This window comes from Ahaetulla prasina, chromosome 11, assembly GCF_028640845.1.
Source record: "Ahaetulla prasina isolate Xishuangbanna chromosome 11, ASM2864084v1, whole genome shotgun sequence".
Taxonomy (NCBI): domain Eukaryota; kingdom Metazoa; phylum Chordata; class Lepidosauria; order Squamata; family Colubridae; genus Ahaetulla; species Ahaetulla prasina.
In genome coordinates, this window is record NC_080549.1 from 14,495,784 (window position 1) to 14,515,929 (window position 20,146).

General features: G+C 44.0%; 1 protein-coding gene across 2 annotated transcripts in view; it reads left to right on the plus strand.

Annotated features, from left to right (window-relative positions):
• MPP1 (MAGUK p55 scaffold protein 1) overlaps nt 1-19,947 on the plus strand; it is a 39,459-nt gene extending 19,512 nt beyond the window's left edge. For both annotated transcript variants that reach the window (XM_058196735.1, XM_058196736.1), the window contains 11 exons: nt 1,005-1,148; nt 2,759-2,837; nt 3,590-3,675; nt 4,585-4,653; nt 7,923-8,119; nt 10,035-10,141; nt 12,639-12,719; nt 13,175-13,255; nt 15,848-16,050; nt 18,110-18,184; nt 19,073-19,947. In XM_058196735.1, coding sequence (XP_058052718.1) covers nt 1,005-1,148; nt 2,759-2,837; nt 3,590-3,675; nt 4,585-4,653; nt 7,923-8,119; nt 10,035-10,141; nt 12,639-12,719; nt 13,175-13,255; nt 15,848-16,050; nt 18,110-18,184; nt 19,073-19,249 — 1,299 coding nt within the window. In that variant the 3' untranslated portion in view covers nt 19,250-19,947. The remainder of the gene's footprint in view (nt 1-1,004; nt 1,149-2,758; nt 2,838-3,589; nt 3,676-4,584; nt 4,654-7,922; nt 8,120-10,034; nt 10,142-12,638; nt 12,720-13,174; nt 13,256-15,847; nt 16,051-18,109; nt 18,185-19,072) is intronic.
• The last annotated feature ends 199 nt before the right edge of the window (nt 19,948-20,146 follow it).

The window sequence follows — 20,146 nt, forward strand, 5'->3', positions numbered from 1 at the left end:
TTGCCAAGTTTGGACACCCCTGCCCTAGACCATTGGTGAAATGATTTTCTTATCCTGGTATATAAGGAAAGAGAGAGAGAGAGAGAGAGAGAGAGAGAAGAAAGAAGAAAGAAGAAAGAAAGAAAGAAAGAAAGAAAGAAAGAAAGAAAGAGAAAGAAAGAAAGAAAGAAAGAAAGAAAGAAAGAAAGAAAGAAAGAAAGAAAGAAAGAAAGAAGAAAGAAGAAAGAAAGAAAGAAGAGAGAGGGAGAGAGAGGAAAGAAAGTTGAGTAGGTAGGTATGTAGATAGGAAGGAAAGAAAGGTAGGTAAGTATGTAGGAAGGAAGGAAGGAAAAGAAGGTGGGAGGGAGGGAAGGAAGGAAAGAAGGAAGGAAGGAAGGAAAGGAAGGAAGGAAGGAAGGAAGGAAGGAAGGAAGGAAGGAAGGAAGGAAGGAAGGAAGGAATTTTAAGATTTAAAAATAAACATTCTGAGTTTTAATTATTTGGTTCTGCAGAAAGAAAGAAAAAAGAAAGGAAAGGAAAGGAAAGGAAAGGAAGGAAGGAAGGAAGGAAGGAAGGAAGGAAGGAAGGAAGGAAGGAAGGAAGGAAGGGAGGGAGGGAGGGAGGGAGGAAATGTACAACAATTGCAGCATCATATAATGACTGTTTGCGACCTCCCCAGGTGGCTTCTGATACACAAAGTCAGTGAGGGAAGCTGAATTTGCCTCATGGCAACATGATTCATTTAACAACTGCACTGTTTCGCTTAAGAACCCGGGCCAGAAAAATACAATCGGGCCTGACTCGCTTAACAAATGCCTTGCTCAGCAATCGACATTCTGCCCCCTTATTGTGGTCATTTGTTAAGGACTACTGACCTGCATTCTGGAATCGACAGCTGTGCTCGTAGACTTCACATGGGTCCAAGGACAGAAATTAGGAAGAAGAGTCCTGTCTTAGAGGCCTCTTCACCTGAAACTTTTAGCCGGGATTTCTTCTAAACCCAACCTCTATTTCTGCTCCTACAGACCATGTCTTACCCAATGAATGCAATAACTGAAGACATTTACACCAACGGCTCAGCCAAAAATGGTAGCCTCGCTCATGCCAACGGCCAGGAGATGCGGAAGATACGTTTAATCCAGTTTGAGAAGACCAACGAGGAGCCCATGGTGAGCTGGTGGGAAAAAAGGGGGAGAGCAGGGGTGAAATCCAGCAGGTTCTGACAGGTTCTGGAGAACCAGCAGCAGAAATTTTGAGCAGTTTGGAGAACTGGCAAATACCACCTCTGGCTAGCCCCAGAGTGGGGAGGGAATGGGGATTTTGCAATATCCTTCCCCCAGAAGTGGGGAGAGAATGGGGATTTTGCAGTATCCTTCCCCTGGAGTGGGGAGGGAATGGGGATTTTGCAGTATCCTTCCCCTGGAGTGGGGAGGGAATGGGGATTTTGCAATATCCTTCCCCTGGAGTGGGGAGGGAATGGAGATTTTGCAGTATCCTTCCCCTGGAGTGGGGTGGAAATAGGGATTTTGCAGTATCCTTTCCCTGGAGTTGGGTGGGAATGGAGATTTTGCAGTATCCTTCCCCTGCCATGCCCACCAAGCCACACCCACAGAACCAGTAGTAAAAAAAGATTGAATTCCACCACTGGGGGAGAGAATTAATTTGAGGCATTCCAGCTGCTGGGAAAAATCATTTCCCAAACTAGGTAACATCATACCTAGTTAAGAGCTGCAGTGGCGCAGTGGTTAGAGTGCAGTACTGCAAGCTACTTCTGTTGCCTGCTGGCTGCTGTAATTTGGCAGTTCGAATCTCACCAGGCTCAAAGTTGACTCAGCCTTCCATCCTTCTGAGGTGGGTAAAATGAGGAGCCATCTTGATTGCCGGGAGCAATATGTTGACTCTGTAAACCGTTTAGAGAAGGCTGTAAAGCATTGCGAAGCGGTATATAAGTCTAAGTTCTGTTGTCTGTCCTTCCTTCCTTCCTTCCTTCCTTCCTTCCTTCCTTCCTTCCTTCCTTCCTTCCTTCCTTCCTTCCTTCCTTCCTTCCTTCCTTCCTTCCTTCCTTCTTTCCTTCCCAGTGGTTAGAATGCAGTGTTGCAGGCTAATTCTGCCCACTGCCAGGAGTTTGATCCTGACTGGCTCAAGGTTGACTCAGTCTTCCATCCTTCCGAGGTGGGTAAAATGAGGAGCCAGATTTTTGAGGGGGCAAAAGGCTGACTCTGTAAACCACTTAGAGAGGGCTATAAAAGCACTGTGAAGTGGTATATAAGTCTAAGTGCTATTGCTAATTTAATGAAAGGTCTGCAAGAAAACATTCTATTCTATTCTATTCTATTCCTATTTGTATTCCTATCCTTTCCTATCCTTTCCTTTCCATTCCATTCCATTCCATTCCATTCCATTCCGTTATTCTATTCTATTCTATTCTATTCTATTCTATTCTGTTCTGTTCTGTTCTGTTCTGTTCTGTTCTGTTCTGTTCTGTTCTGTTCTATTCTATTCTATTCCATTCCATTCCATTCCATTCCATAATTCTACTCTACTCTACTCTACTCTACTCTACTCTACTCTACTCTACTCTACTCTACTCTACTCTACTCTACTCTACTCTACTCTACTCTCTACTCTACTCTACTCTACTCTACTTTATTCTACTCGACTCCTATTCCTATTCTATCCCATCCCATCCCCTCCCCTCCCAATTCCTACTTTATTCTGCATTCTATTCTATTCTGTTCTGTTCTAATTTCTATTTCGATTAACTCCCTGTCTTTTCCAGGGTATCACTCTGAAGCTCAACGAGAAGAAAAGCTGCATGGTGGCCAGGATCCTTCATGGGGGCATGATTCACAGGCAAGGTAAATAGAAGCTAAACTGGAAAAATACAGGCAGTCCTCCTTGACTTACGCAACAGTTTGCTTGGTGACCATCCAAAGTTACAACAGTGCTGAAAAAAGTGACTTACGACCGTTTTTCAATCTTACGATCATTGTAATATCCAGTGGTCACATGATTAAAGTCCAAATGGCTTTAATCTGATTTCCAGCATTCCTGTCCTTAACATTTGACAGTTAATTTTTATGGGTTTTATTTATTTATTTATTTATTTATTTATTTTATTTAATCGCATTTTTATACCGTCCTATCTCCCAAAGGACTCAGGGCGGTTTACAGCCTAATAAAACGTACATATAAATGCAGAATAAAACACCAATTTAAAAAACTTATTAAATAAGGCCGAATATTAAAACTACAATAAGATAATAAAACCCCGTTAAAACCAAATTTAAAATTTAAAATTCTAGTCCAGTCCTGCGCAGATAAATAGATGTGTCTTAAGCTCGCGGCGAAAGGTTCGAAGGTCAGGAAGTTGGCGAAGTCCTGGAGGAAGTTCGTTCCAGAGGGTGGGAGCCCCCACAGAAAAGGCCCTTCCCCTGGGCACTGCCTGGCTGACGGCACCCTGAGGAGTCCCTCCCTGTGAGAGCGCACGGGTCCACCCCATCCCAATGGTAGAGTAGGGGTTGAGCCATTTTTCAAGCTATAAATTGTGCTCTCTCTTGTTTTTGGCATGCTGGCAAATCTGACCATTCTGTGTGTCCTACCTTGGCAGGTTTCCTTCATGTGGGCGATGAGATTCTCGAGATCAATGGGAAGAGTGTGGCCAACCATTCTGTAGACCAGTTGCAGAAGATCTTGGTAGGTTTGGGGGGTCCAGGGAAGGCAGGTTGGATCTAAGCTTTCCTTGGGGAACAGAAACCAAGGGTGACTATGTCAGAGTTTGTTGCAGAAATCAGATCCAGAAAGCACACACAGGTAACTGATTCAGCAGGATTCATTGACCTCTCTTTATATATATAATAACACATGAAATAAATATACAATACCAAAGGCAGATTCTCCAATGTGGTAGTAGTTACAAGCAAAACACAAGCAGAGGAGAGAATTGATGCCAGATATGAGTCAATAGATTTCAAAGAAGGCTGGACTTGGGTCTATTAGATGAGGGTGTAGAGATTCCAAACTGATGATGCATTTGACCCCGCCCTTGGGCTCAGCCTGGTTTCTCCTATAGCAGTGATGGCGAACCATGCCTGTTTTTTGGCTGTTTTCAGGCCATTTTTAGGGCTGTTTTGGGGCCATTTTTCAGCCTGGAAAGCGGCCCAAAAAAGGCCTGGAAACGGCCTGGAAAACGGCATGCATGTGCACACATGAAACCAAAAAGAGCAGCTGGCAATGGCGCACGCCCAGAAAGAGGGCTTTGCATGCCACCTCTGGCACACGTGCCATAGGTTCGCCATCAGGATCCTATAGCTTCTGTGGAATTTCAGAAGTGACTTATGGTCTCATCTGTATTTGCACTTGGGTAACTAAAGAAGGAACACCTGAACACATTCCATGGTTGGTCTGGAAACCATTTCCTAATCTAGAGTAGGGGTTTCCAACCTTGGTCCCTTTAAGACTTGTGGACTTCAACTCCCAGAGTTCCTCAGCCAGCTTTGCTGGCTGAGGGACTCTGGGAGTTGAAGTCCACAAGTCTTAAAGGGACCAAGGTTGGAGACCCCTGATCTAGAGCATGTTTTCTCTCTCTTTCCTTTGAACCTCTAGAAAGAAACCAAGGGAACCATCACCCTAAAGATTGTTCCCAACCAGCAGAATCGTATTCTGCCTCTCCAGGTAGGTAGAACATTTTTAATTAGCAGTTTTTACTCTGGTTTACTTTGCAAAATCCATTCTTTTTTTAAAAAAACTGATTTTTTTTTTAAATCAGTTTTTTTTTTAAAAAAGGAATGGATTTCGCACCGGGTATGTAACACGGATGTATCATCTTTGCTTGATCTGCTCAGCCAAATTTTATTCCTGTTACTTCACAAAAGAGGATGCTGGCTGGGGAATTTTGGGATCTGAAAGTTGACCAAGGTTGAAAAACCCAGGTGAAGGTGACTGAGAAATGCCTTCTGTCTTCCCTGCTGTTATTTCCCCCCCTCCCTTTTATTATTTTTTTCTACATAAACAGTAGTGGCCAAAATTGTGGAAACCTTTTGGGAAAAGTGTATTTTTGAGGTTTGATGGCTAATAACACCACTTTTTGGGGGGTGGAATTTCAAGATAATCCTATTCCACTGCTGGAATGGCCTTGGAATAGCCCACACCTTCACCCAATTGAAAATCTATGGAGCCAACTAAAGAAACTTGTTAAGTCAGAAGCGACCCACCAATAAAACCCAGTTAATAGAAGCAATCCTTCAATCTTGGTTTCACAATATAACTGCTGCAGAATTAAAAGATTTGGTTCACTCTATGGAAAGACATTGTAAGGCCGTAATTCATGCTAAAGGTTACCCAACTAAGTATTAACTGACATGGTGATAATTTTTGTATATCTCATTTTTTCTACATGTTTCACTTTTCTTCTTTATACTGTAACTGCTATTCAAACAGCAAATCCCTCATAAAAGTTATTGCATTACATTCTCGATTAAATTATCTTTCCACCGATATATAATTTTATGATACTGTTAAAAAAAAGTGGTGTCATTAGGTCGTTTTAAAAAATACACTTTTTCCAAAAGTTTTCCACAATTTTGGCCAATACTGTATGTATTACTGCTTTACATCTTAAAGGATGGGGGTCCAGCAGTATAAGGCGCAAAGAACTTGGGGTTGTTACGGGAAACAAACCCCCCCCCCCAAAATTATCAGACTGTAACTTTTTTGTCCCTTCTGAAGGTAGCTTGTTCCTTCCTTGAAGCAAAGCCAAGGAAAGTTCAGAGTCCTGGAGCATGCCCAGGAAGCAAGTAATCCACACAGATTAATTATTTAAAAGAGAGAGAGAGAAAAAGAAAGCTGCATGATAAAAGGCTGACTAAAGTTCAAAGAACCTCTGCAGAAGGGAATAATTCTCTAGAGGCGTTTCGCTTAAGAACCAGAGAGCTGGTATCTTGAAATCTTCGCTGGAACCCAGGCAGCCCCAGCGAGAACTGTTCTGTGGAGTCCCACCTGCCCCTGAAGTTACATCACGTTGTTGGGCTGCAGATTCTTGTGGGGAAAAGCTATTTTAAGTGGCTTCTCTTTCCTATTCTTGGAAATAAGCCAGATACCAATGCTGAACACCAGAGGTGGGTTTCAGCAGGTTCTGACCAGTTCTGGAGAACTGGTAGCGGAAATTTTGAGTAGTTTGGAGAACCGGTAGTAAAAATTCTGAATGGCCTTGCCCCCATTTATTCTCTGCCTCCCAAGTCCCAGCTGAGGAAATGGGGATTTTGCAGTAACCTTCCCGTGGATTGGGGAGGGAATGGAGATTTTACAGTATCCTTCCCCTGCCACGCCCACCAAGCCACACCCACCAAGCCATGCCACGCCCACCAAGCCACACCCACAGAACCAGTAGTATAAAATTTTGAAACCCACCACTTCTGAATACGCTGTAGCCCTTCTCGGGAACCACTGTAGAATTGATCCGTGCTGTTTAATGCATCCATTCTTTCCCAAGAACTCCCAAACTATAGATTCCATTTCTCTCCCCCTTTATTTTTATTTTTTCCCCTCCCAGTGGATCTCTTCCAACTTTTGACTGCTGCAAAGCCAATAAAAAATTGATCCCGGGAAGCTTTTGCTAGCTGTGTGATCTAGTGGCAGCACATGTCAGGGAGTCGTCTTTCTTGCAGAAAGGACTGCGGTGCTGGTTTTATTTCTATCTTTTTATTTATAGTATTTATAACCTGCTTTTCGACTGGTAAGGTGACAAGGACGGCTTTGAGAGCAACGACAAGAAGACATATATTATTGTTCAGCTTACAGCCTGTAGGGCAACGCAAATTAAAAAAGAAGAAAGAAAGAAAGAAAGAAAAAGAAAGAAAGAAAGAAAGAAAGAAAGAAAGAAAGAAAGAAAGAAAGAAAGAAAGAAAGAAAGAAAGAAAGCCAATTGGGGAACGAAAAGAGGAAATTGTCACACATCATTGCCTGTTGTGCAGATGTTAAGAGTACAAAATATTGCTGCCTCTGTAACACAGTCAGAGGTGTTGGTCATTTCCTCCTGGCTATCTGGAATGGGTTAATTGTCCTGCGAAACAAGTTGGTACAAACAGATAGACAAAGAAGTATGGAAATACAGAGGCTCAGATGAATAATATTGGTGGGGGAAGGAAGGAAGGAAGGAAGGAAGGAAGGAAGGAAGGAAGGAAGGAAGGAAGGAAGGAAGGAAGGAAGGCAAACAGGCAAAGGAAGGAAGGAAGGAAGGGAGGAAGGAAGGAAGAAAGGCAGACAGGCAAGAAAAGGAAGGAAGGAAGGAAGGAAGGAAGAAAGGCAGACAGGCAAGAAAAGGAAGGAAGGAAGGAAGGAAGGAAGGAAGGAAGGAAGGCAGGAAGGCAGGCGAAGGCAGGCAGGCAGGCAGGCAGGCAGGCAAGGGAAGGAAGGAAGGAAGGAAGGGAGGGAGGAAGGAAGGAAGGAAGGCAGACAGGCAAGGAAAGGAAGGAAGGAAGGAAGGAAGGGCAGGAAGGCAGAAAGGCAAGGCAAGGAAGGAAGGAAGGAAGGAAGGAAGGAAGGAAGGAAGGAAGGAAGGAAGGAAGGAAGGAAGGAAGGAAGGAAGGACTTCTCTTGAGATGTTATGAAGAACTTGTATTGGAGTTTTTCCGGAGTAGATCAGATTCTCCTTATTGCTTCTAAGTCCATGTTTCTCAACCTTGGAAGCTTTAATTTGTGTGGACGTCAACTTTCAGAATTCCTCCAACCAGCCAGCCAGCCAGATGAGTTCGATCTAAATGTGGATCATCATCTTCTAGACCTTCACAAACGGGAACACTGTGGGTTAGGTATTTGTCACCAGGACCTCTCCCTGTCATATTTTCCTTCACAATTGGAATTTGTATAACCTTAACGCCATTCACGAGATCAAAAATAAAGTTGATGGACCAACGGAGTTTTCATGATTGCTCCTCTCCCAACAGATGTTTGTCAGAGCCCAATTTAACTACGACCCGCAGAAGGACAACCTCATCCCTTGCAAAGAAGCTGGTCTGAAGTTCCAAACTGGAGATGTAATTGAGATTATCAATAAAGATGATAGTAATTGGTGGCAAGGCCGAATAGAAGGTTCTTCCAATGGCTCGGCAGGGCTTATTCCATCTCTGGAGCTCCAAGAATGGTAGGCCCTGCTTGCTTGTTATTATCTATTATTTATGCCTTCAAATCAGTCTCGATTTTTGACGACTGCCTGGGCTAGTCTATGCAGTTGTCTTGGAAACAACTTTCCAGAAGTGGTTTTCCATTGCTTGCTTCCTAGGGTTGAGAGAGAATGATTGGTCCCAGGTCACTAGCTAGTTTTGTGCCTAAGTTGGGACTAAAACTCATGGTCTCTTGGTTTCTAGCCTGGTGCTTTTAACCACTCTACCAATTATTAGCTCTAATTATTAGCTTGATAAGCTTTCTGCAAGGGCTTAGTGGTTAAGACGCTGAGCTTATTGATCGAAAGGTCGGCAGTTCAGCGGTTCGAATCCCTAGTGCGTCCCTATTAACAGGGTTACTTGTCCCAGCTTCTGCCAACCTAGCAGTTCGAAAGCACGTAAAAAATGCAAGTAGAAAAATAGGGACCACCTTTGGTGGGAAGGGAACAGCGTTCTGTAGGCCTTTGGCATTGAGTCATGCCGGCCACATGAAGACAGAGATGTCTTCGGACAGCGCTGGCTCTAGAGTCGGGAACGACTAGCACATATGTGCGAGGGGAACCTTTACCTTTAAGCTTTCTGCAAACTGATCTCTCCAGAGAAGTGGAGGCCAGGCTGACCAACATGGCTGAAACTGACTTTTTCTGTCAATTCCCTCCCAAAAAACCTTGCTTGGCTTCACTCTTATGGATGCATTCATCCCATCATCCACAGTAGTAATTGGGTTTAATTCTTGAAGGTCTTTTCTAAAACGCTTTCTAAAATGTGAAGTAAGAATATTGCAGTTGAAGGCACATTAAATGATAATATCAAGAGCGGTGCGGTGGCCTAGAGGTGGAGCTCTCGCCTCATAATCAGGAGGCTGTGAGTTCGATCCTAGATAAAGGCAAATATTTCTCTCTCTGGGCACAATGAGAATTTATCTGCTGAATATAACTCCGCACTGACAACAGGAAGGGCATCTGGCCAGTAAACATTCAGCTCCGTTCAGTTGCCCAGACTCCACCCCGCAAGGGATTATGGGAGTGGTAAAATGTTGATGATGATTAAGAGAGAATCACATTTTGGAGGCTGAACACGAGAAGTTTCATTGGTTTCTGCCGGCTACATGCTGAAGATGAAGATACCCAGGGCCACCCCAGTTCTGGAGTTCCTCCTTTTGTACTTGATATACTCAACTTAGTCCTTATTCAGTGCCCTTCTAGCAGCCATGGCACAGAGTTCAATCCCTTGATAAAACCAGCAGAAAGCCACCTTCTCCCTCTTTCCATGCCCTTTGAGAATGAGAAATGGGATGAGATAGTTGTTGTGGTCCGCCAGCAGCCTGTGGAGTTGACAGTGGAGTCGGATAGTGATGAGGCTGAGGAAGAGCTTGGGCCAGTCCTAGAGGCTGGGGAAGGCCCGGATGAGGGCTCTGCGTTGGAGGCTGAGGTGGGCTCCGGAGCCTCCAGAGACTGATAGTAGTGAGGCAGAGGAACAGGAGGAGCCTGTTCCTAATGCACGCATGAGAAAAGCTGCCAGAAGGCAAGAGCAACTCAAGCAAAGAGGACGACTCGGGAGTAGGGCCAAGAGCTTTGCTGGAAAACAACGTTGATAGCTTCGTCTTCTTGCAGTTATTTTGTATCAGTGTCTTCTGAACGTTTGCCAAGAAAGGCCTTTGGCAGTTTGCCTAATTGGACCAAGGTTTGTGATAGGACTGAGAAATTTGCGTTGGGAGGAATATGCTTTAATTTAGTTGAACTACACTGAGAATGAAGTAATTCTCAGCTGTTAGAATAAAGTTTGTTTGTTTTTACACTGACTGAGTTTCCTACTACCTACTGGGACCTACTGGGTCACAACAGTAGTAGCCATTTGTTCTGAAGATTGACCGCTATCACTGAAATCTTCCTGCAGGCGTGTGGCCAGCACAACCCAAGAGAATCAGTCCGAAGGCCAAAGCTGCACCCCTTTTGGAAAGAAGAAAAAGTGCAAAGACAAGTACTTGGCAAAGCACAGCTCAAGTAAGTCACAACGTTCGGTGTTCTGACAGGTCCTGCTCAAATTTTAATTGTTTAAATTTTAGATTTGGTTTTAAATTGGGGTTTTATTATTTATATGTCTATTTTAAATATTCAGCCTATTTAATAAGTTTTTTAGACTAATGTTTTACTTTGTATATTTATGTTGTTTTTAGATGGCTGTATACCGCCCTGAGTCCCTAGGGAGATAGGGCGGTATAAAAATATGAATAAATAAATAAATAAACACCAGGCTCCTAATGCACTTTGTGGCTGTTTTTGCACAATATTTTGGGGCCAAGCCAATAGTACGTGCCTAGTTTAACCTGCTAGTCTAGTTCAGGATGTTAAGAGAGGGATGCGCACAACAAAGCTAACCACAAACGACTTAATCCCTTTATATATGAAGCCAGCCTTTGCGCTGGATGATGGGGTAGAGCAGCTGTGATACACTGGTTTTACTTGAGAGGCCATTGTGAGATTGGAATGTGGTGGGGGGGGGAGACTATACACTTGGAAAGCATCAGAAACATTTTTTGGAAGCACTGGTTTGTGTCAGGGGTGGGATTCAAAAATTTTAGCAAGGGGTTCTCTGCCCGGTTGCTGGGTGGGCATGGCCATGGTGGGCGTGGCCTAGTTGGCCGCCTGCACCATGGTGGGGAGGGGGTGTTTTTGCCCTCCCCGGGCTCTGGAGGCTTTCCTTGAGGCCTCCCTAGGCTCCGGAGGCCCTCTGGAGGCTGGAAATGGTTTCCAGCCTTCCCGAACTTCTGGTAGGCCTGTTTTTCACCCTCCATGAGCTTCCATGCGTACCCTGCAACTTACCTGCATCCAAAACGGGCTGCGCGGGGACTCCTGGGAGAGGAGGGGCAGGGTGGGCGAGACCAGCCAGGAGTGGGATTTGGGGGTTCTCCAAACTGCACAGAATCTTAGCTAGAGGTTCTCCCAAACCTGTGCGAACCCCCAGCAGCTCCCTCCCCTGGTTTGTGTACATGTATACATCTTCATGTACACATCTTGTCACTCTTGGGCAGCCTGCTCCAAAAAGCCTCAGTTAATGGAATTCTGTAGAGTAGAGTAGAGTAGAGTAGAGTAGAGTAGAGTAGAGTAGAGTAGAATAGAATAGAATAGAATAGAATAGAATAGAATAGAATAGAAGGAGTGGAGTGGAGTGGAGTGGAATAGAATAGAATAGAATAGAATAGAATAGAATAGAATAGAATAGAATAGAATAGAATAGAATAGAATAGAAGGAGTGGAGTGGAGTGGAGTAGAGTGGAATAGAATAGAATAGAATAGAATAGAATAGAATAGAATAGAATAGAATAGAATAGAATAGAATAGAATTTTTTATTGGCCAAGTGTGATTGGACACACAAGGAATTTGTCTTGGTCCATATGCTCTCAGTGTACATAAAAGAATCGATGCAATGAAGCTGCTATGGGCAGCAGGTTGGAAAGCCATACAGTGAAAAATGGGACACTCATACGTGCCCCTTAGCCAACTATGGTACTGAGTAAGTTCAAGAACGCCACATGCTCCACCAGGACTGCATATTGGGTTGTGTGAAGGCAGGACGTCTCTTGAGATGGTCTGAAGAACTCGCATTGGAGTTCTTCCAGAGTAGACTAGATCTCGATGTCAGTGTTTCTCGACCTTGGAAAGTCTTAAGAGGGGTGGACTTCAATTCCCCAAATTCCCCAGCCAACAAAAATAATAATTAAAAAATATTTCCTTTCACCTGCCATGTTCCTAGGAGTGTTGCATCTACTTTTCATTCTTCAGCCCCGTCATCAAAAAAACTATTCTCCCGTGAAAGACAATGTTCAAATCTAGTCCTATAATCGGAGCAAACAAACAGTTGAAAGGAAATAACGCAGCATGTTCCGGAACATCACAATTTCTTCTGGTTGGCCTGTTTTTCCAATTAGTTCATCCTGGTCTTGTCTCCAGCATCCTGTTTTTTGTTGCTTTTTCAACTGTCGGTGCAGAAACTGCAGTTACCATTTTTTTAACACTCAAAATCTGTTGGCCATTCCTAAAGCAGCAAATCCATTCATTCTTAGGTTAGCGGGCTAGCTGTGCCAGAAGTTCCATTGTGTTGCAAAGTCCTGCTTTGCTGATCCGATTCAGGAAAGAAGACGGCGACCCACACCGCCACAATTTCTCCAGCAAACAAAAAAACCCGCAGACTTTATGGTTCGGATAAAACAGGGGTCTCCAACCTTGGCAACTTTAAGACTTGTGGACTTCAGCTCTCAGAATTCCTCAGCCAGCTTTGCTGGCTGAGGGATTCTGGGAGTTGAAATCCACAAGTCTTAAAGTTGCCAAGGTTGGAGACCCCTGGGATAAAGCACACAAATTTGCACGCGGATTGAAGTTTCCAATCGCCGAATTTCTTCAGAACATTAAACGAGATCACACTATAACACAGCTGTAGGATATTTGTGGGGTTCGCGGCCTTCTGGAGTTTGTCTAACTTCTTTCTCGTTTTCCTTTTAGTTTTTGACCAGCTTGATGTAGTATCTTACGAGGAGGTGGTCCAGCTGCCGGCTTTTAAGCGGAAAACTTTACTGCTTATAGGTAAATGAAATCACACCTCGCTCTGCTTCTTCAAACGTTAAATCAATGAATCCCTACAGTTCTAATGTTTTAAATAAGCAAGTTAAGTATCAGAAAAAAACACACGCTTTTTTATTCACTCCAGCAATTGGTATATTAAAATATATCGTGTTTCCCTGAAAATAAGACCCTGTCTTATTTTTTTTGAACCCTGAAATAAGCGCTTGGCCTTATTGCCATGCGCTCAAAAGCCCGATTGGGCTTATTATCAGGGGATGTCTTATTTTGGGGGAAACAGGGTAGGAATCACATATTTAAACTCCAGGTGGATGATATCTTAGACCTTAAGAGAGCTTTCACTGAGAGTAAAGTTGCTTGAAACTAACATCAGCTTCCTGCCAATATGAGATGGGGAAAACAGATAAAAATAACTCCCTTTGTGACGCCTGACTTATTTTTTTTCTCTTTTGGATCAGGGGCAAGTGGTGTTGGACGAAGCCACATTAAGAACACGCTGCTCAACAAATACCCAGATAAGTTCGGATATCCTGTTCCATGTAAGTCTGCCCACATGAAACCTACTCAATATGTCTTTTTGAGAGGAGACAGTAGAGCACTGTTTTTCAAGCTTAGCAACTTTAAGATGGGGATGTGGTGGCTCAGTGGCTAAGAAGCTGAGCTTGTCAATCGAAAGGTCGGCAGTTCAGCAGTTCAAATCCCTAGTGCCGCGTAACGGGGTGAGCTCCCGTTACTTGTCCCAGCTTCTGCCAACCTAGCAGTTCGAAAGCACATAAAAAATGCAAGTGGGAAAATAAGGACCACTTTTGGTGGGAAGGGAACAGCGTTCTTTGCGCCTTTGGCGTTTAGTCATGCCGGCCACATGACCATGGAGACGTCTTCGGACAGCGCTGGCTCTTCGGGTTTGAAACGGAGATGAGCACCGCTCCCTAGTCGGGAATGACTAAAACATATATGCAAGGGGAACCTTTACCTTAACGTTAAGATGTGCGGACTTCAACTCAGAATTCTGGGAGTTGAAGACTTAAAAGTTGCCATGCTTGAAAAATACCCTACTGTTCTAAATTCTCCGTCCTCCTTCGGGGAATTAGCCTGGCTCAGAACATGCCTCTTGGCTCTTTCCATTCGAGGAAGACGCATATTTTAAGTTGGAATGTGTTTAATTGCAGAGTTCTGCTCGCAAGAGCTCCTCAAGCCATCATACCTATACAACTCTTTGATTTGCACCGCAGATTCATTTGGCCATACTGTAAAGTAATTTAGAGCAGAGGTCTCCAGCCTTGGCAACTTTAAGACTTGTGGGCTTCAACTCCCAGAGTTAAAGTTGCCAAGGTTGGAGACCTCTGATTTAGAGGCCTCCTTGGGGAAGCTTTGTGGGAGAACCAATTGAGGGGCTTTATTTATTTATTCATCACATCTGTATGCCTTGGACTCGGAGAAGAAATTATATATATATTCCAGCAATAGAAGGGAGCATAGGGAAGAAACTCAAAATATTTCCACCTTGATTTTGCTTAGCATAAATTGGGACAAAGGAAACTTGGAAGGCTTTCAAGACTGGTAGAACAAGAAGCAATGGGTGGAAACTGATCAAAGAAAGAAGCAACTTAGAACTAAGGAGAAATTTCCTGACAGTTAGAACAATTAATAAGTGGAACGACTTGCCTTCAGAAGTTGTGAATGCTCCAACACTGGAAATTTTTAAGAAAATGTTAGATAACCATCTGACTGAGATGGTGTAGGGTTTCCTGCCTGGGCAGGGGGTTGGAGTAGAAGGCCTCCAAGGTCCCTTCCAACTCTGTTGTTATGTTATGTTATGTTATGATGCCAATCTTTTGAGGTAGTCCTGGCCAAGAAACGAATCCTCCATGGATTCCAAGACTATTACTGTTTTATTCTAAGGTACATTGCCAAAATCTTGGAAAGTCTCGAATGGCATAGGGTCTCCTGCCTCAGCAGGGGGTTGGACGAGAAGTGTGATGACCCGGGGGGGGGGGTGACACAAAGGCAACACAGCCAGAGAACCGATAGGAGTCTCTTTATTATCACCAACTGTGCCCTCAATGTCCCTTTCAACTCTCTGGCCTGGAGAGAAAGCTCTTCCACCAACCTGTAATAGTCTTTGGCTGGCAATACTTCAGTCCCCAAACATTGTAAGCGGAAAACTTCTAACAAAAACTCCAAAGGCAAGACAAGGTAATTAATCCGGCAGGGCAAGCAAAATAAGGAATTCCATAAGTAAAGTAGCAGGGCAGTAAATCAACCCAGTTGGGAGGATGCCAGGATTCAAAGAAATACCAGATAAACTCAGCGTTTGTTCCTGACAAAAGCCCCTCCCATCTGCCTTTCCTTTTAAACTCCAGCGGCATCTGTGCCTTGTAAAGAGGATCGGGTCCCTTTCCTCTCACGTAAGCCATGCAACCCACGTTGCTCTTTTCTCCCTTCCTGCCTGCACTGACTAGGATGAAAAGGGGATGGGCCTTGGTCTTCATCTGAACCCCTTCTCCCTTGTTCTACCTCTCCGCTGCTCGGCCCAGCCTGACTTTGCTCTTCCCCAGTTTTTTCCACATCCAACAGATCCTCTCTCTCTCTGTGTGTGTGTCAGCACTTCCTCTTCCCCTTCAGATTCAGATTCCGACAGGGGCATGACAAGAAGGTCCCTTCCAACTCTGTGGTTCAATTATTCTGCCCAGGTTTCTTTTTGTCTGGTCTGATACTGAACATAATCAAGGTGGAGTTATTTTGAATTTCTTTCTCACTCTTCCTTCTACTTCTGGACTGTACAATTGCTTCTCCACTTCTACTTAAAAGTCTGGAAGTCTGTGTCTTTTTTTCACCTGGAGAAAAGAATAAAAAGCTTAGTTGGGATAGTGGAGAAAGTTTGGTAGCTATCTCGAGGTTTTTGGATTGGCCATATTAACCAAATTCCACATATGTCCATCAAGATTAGTTGAGCTGTATTTCCACCCAAGTTCTCTTGGACCCAGACTTATAAACACTTCTTGGGTTCACCATCTCCATGTAGATGCTACTATTCACTTAACTGCACTCTCCAAATTCCTCCGTAATTTAGGCAGGTTCTACGGCGAGTCACCTCATGCAATATTGTTACGCTTTGTTGATTTTCGCAGATACTACTCGGCCCCAAAAGAAGAATGAAGAGGATGGGAAGAACTATCACTTTGTCTCCACAGAAGATATGACAAAAGATATCTCTGCTAATGAGTTCCTGGAATTTGGAAGTTACCAGGGCTATATGTTTGGCACCAAATTTGAAACTTTGCACAAGATCCATCAACAGGGCAAAATTGCAATCTTGGACATTGAGCCTCAGGTAAGGAGGAGCTGGCCATTCGTTTATAATCAGCAGGTTAAGCTTGTCAGCATCCTTCTACATACTGCCCTAATTAATCTATTAATTAATTAATCTATTAATTAATCTATTAATCTTCTCATCGTTCCCATCACCAATCTCTTTCCACTTATGACTGTATGACTGTAACTTTGTTGCTGGTAATCCTTATGATTTATATTGATATATTGAGCATAATTTGTGTTGTAAATGTTGTACCTTGACGAAGGCATCTTTTCTTTTATGTACACTGAGAGCTTATGCACCAAGACAAATTCCTTGTGTGTCCAATCACACCTGGCCAATAAAAAATTCTATTCTATTCTATTCTATTCTATTCTATTCTATTCTATTCTATTCCATTTTATTCTATCGAGAAAGAGGGCAAAAATGTAAATTTCATGAACACTGAGCAGAAACAAGTGGACTATATTGACACATCAGAACCAAAATAAAAGATGGAAGTAGGTGTCTAAAGGTTGAATTATGGCAACAGGGCCAAACGTTTGTTAAACTGAGATGTTTCATTGCTCATCCAAGCAACTTCATCTAGCAATGAAGCGTCTCAGATGAATAAAGTTTGGTCCAGTTGCCATGATTGAAACTTTAGACACCTTTGGCCTGGATGGTTGAGTCTTCTTTGACGTATGATAGAAGATCTTTCCATTTATTCTTCCTTCATTGGGCAATGACACGGAAAGTGATCCAAAACACCTTGGGAAATTGATGTGCAGTAGAGCAAATCGAGCATGCGTCTGTCAATGGAAGGTCCCACTTTCGTTTAAACCAGGGGTGTCAAACTTGATTTCATTGAGGGCCGCATCAGGGTTGTTTTGACCTCTGGAGGCCAGGGTGGGTGTGGCCAGCTTGACGTCACTCATGTCGGGGGTACCTGTGGCGGCCCAAGTGCTCTACCAGCGAAAATGGGCTCCCGATAGGGGTGAAATCCAGCAGGTACTGGAGAACCGATAGCGGAAATTTTGAGTAGTTCAGAGAACTGGCAAATATCACTTCTGGCTGTCCCCAGAGTGGGGTGGGAATGGGGATTTTGCAGTATCCTTCCCCTGGAGTGGGGTGGGAATGGGGATTTTGCAGTATCCTCCACCTGGAGTGGGGTGGGAATGGAGATTTTGCAATATCCTTCCCCCAGGAATGGGGTGGGAATGGAGATTTTGCAATATCCTTCCCCCAGGAATGGGGAGGGAGTGGGAATTTTGCAGTATCCTCCACCTGGAGTGGGGTGGGAATGGAGATTTTGCAATATCCTTCCCCCAGGAATGGGGTGGGAATGGAGATTTTGCAATATCCTTCCCCCTGCCATGCCCACCAAGCCACACCACGCCCACAGAACCGGTAGTAAAAAAAAATTTGGATTTCAACACTGGCTCCTGAGCTCCTGCAACCTTCTACCAGCACAGCCCTCCTGAGCTCCGTTTTCTCTGCCAGAGGGACCACGGGCCACTCCGCTGTTTCCAGATCTAAGCATCGTGCAGGCCGGATCTGGCCCCTGGGCCTTGAATTCGACACCCCTGCTTTATACTATCCCCAACTCTGTCATCTCTATTCAGATAGACATTTCTAAGAGGTCAGAATCAACACTAGTGAATCCATCACTTTAAGAAAATGAAAATTAACCATATCCATCAGTGATGGGTTTCAAATTTTTTTTACTACCGGTTCTGTGTGGGTGTGGCTTGGTGGGCGTGACAGGGGAAGGATGCTGTAAAATCTCCATTCCCTCCCCACTCCAGTTGAAGTTACTGCAAAATCCCCATTTCCTCCCGATCAGCTGGGACTCGGGAGGCAGAGAATAGATGGGGGCAGGGCCAGCTGGAGGTGGTATTTACCGGTTCTCCAAACTACTCAAAATTTCTGCTAACGGTTCTCCAGAACCGGTCAGAAACTGCTGAAACCCACCTCAGATATCTATGTCCATTTGTGCTACAGTGACCCAAACAGGCAGTCCTATAATAAGTTGGGGAAATAGGTTATCTTTTTGATTTAAGGCAGAAATTTACTCTTTCTCTCTTCCTTTTGACAGACACTGAAAATCATCCACACTGCCGAGTTTTCTCCTTTCGTTGTGTTCGTTGTTCCTCCAAAGCAAGCCGATCAGGTATCTAGCGGTGGGGCCTTAACGTGAAATTATAAATGCTCTTCTGGGATTAATGAAGAATTCTCCTTCCTTAACATTTAGCTCTCTTTGAGCATAGCTTTTTACTCAACCCTTCCTCCATACAGAGCAGATATAGCTACCTAAATTTCAGCAATTCCTGTTATATAACCTAAAACCTCTTAGTTGTGAGTTTTGGAAGATTTTGTCGACCGTGGCTTAGCTGAATAAAAGATGCACACGCGATTACAAAAATCTAAACTTTTTTTTCATTTTTTTTGAAATCAATTACAGGTAATTCTTGACTTACAACTGAATGCTTGAATGAGTGACAATTAGGTATTTATACAGTGGTTCTGAAAACTTGGCAGTTTGAAATGCATCCGTAGATAGAAGACAGAAAGAGGAGAGTTGGCTCATTAAGGCCGATGGTCTTCACAAATGTTATTTTTTTAGCTGAGCATCATTTCTTCACAGTAAAAAGGTAAAGGTTCCCCTCGCACATGTGCTAGTCGTTCCCGACTCCAGGGGGGGGTGCTCATCTCCGTTTCAAAGCCGAAGAGCCAGCAGTATCTGAAGACATCTCCATGGTCATGTGACCAGCATGACTAAACGCCAAAGGCGCCCAGAATGCTGATATCTTCCCACCAAAGGTGGTCCTCATTTTTCTACTTGCATTTTTTACCAGTTTTCGAACTGCTAGGTTGGCAGAAGCTGGGACAAGTAATGGGAGCTCACCTCGTTACGGCGCTAGGGATTCAAATCACTGAACTGCCGACCTTTTGATCGACAAGCTCAGCTTCTTAGCCACTGAGCCACCGCATCGTTCTTCACAGTACTTGTAAGCAAAACATCTGCAGGCCTCACCTTTGTAATTTTCTTTCTCTACAGATAGAAACCTTGCAACAGCTTCAGAAGGATACAGAGGCCATCCGGAACAGATACGCCCATTATTTTGATTTGGTACTGGTGAACAACGGTGTGGAAGAGAGCCTCGAACAACTGCAGGCAGCTTTTGATCGGGCATGCAGTTCCCCACAGTGGGTGCCAGTTTCTTGGGTGTACTGAGCTGGCAGCACCCCTTAGGCCCGCCTCACTGCAGCATGTCGAGGACAATAAAAGGATCAGCCTCTTCCCTGCTCTATGCTTCTGCCCAATACGCAACCTTCTTGGAGCTGCACCATCGCCTGTTACTGCCAGGACGAGAGTCCGGTCCTTCCAGCTGCAAACATCCCCAGAAGAGCATCTATGGATGCGGCTTGCTCCTTCGTTGTTCTGTATTTCCACTTATTTGCAGATGTTAGCAGCAGGGGACGGTCCAAGAATACCCCTCTTACACTATCAATAAGGTTTTAAACAGGGATACTAAAGAACACGTTCTAGGTAAAAGCCATAATGCCGCGAATGTCAAGAGCTGTGTTTTAACACCAACGCATTTTCCTGGTTTTTCTTTCCCACTTGTGATAAGAGGCGCCTTTCAAACCTCTGCATGAATGATTTACTCCTTCTTTCGTCTTTTGGGGGAGGGCAGAGAACTCTGAATTGATGTCGGACGTTCTGTTCAACTAGGAACGTTGGTTTTTTTTGTTTGCCTCTTGTCACAAAGGTGTTTGTTCTACCACTGCACCCAAGCACACCAGCGGGGTTACAGCCCTCAAGTAACTACCTTTGTAACTAACAGGGATAAGCAGAAGGGAGCATGGATGACCAGGTGTTAATCCCATGCTCTTGAGGATGCCAAAAATAAAACAAATGTGCAATAGAAACATTTGGTTGAATCCATTACAGGGAAAACTTAACAAGCAGCAATAAAATACGATTCAAAAAATGTGACTGCCGAGTCATGTTTTTCCCGTTTTGGGTTTTTTTTTTTAATGAAGTTGGAAAACCGACGGTAGATTTTGATGTTGTAAGAGAGGCATGTTAGATCATGGTGGAAGAGAACTGAAAGCGGTAGCAAACTTA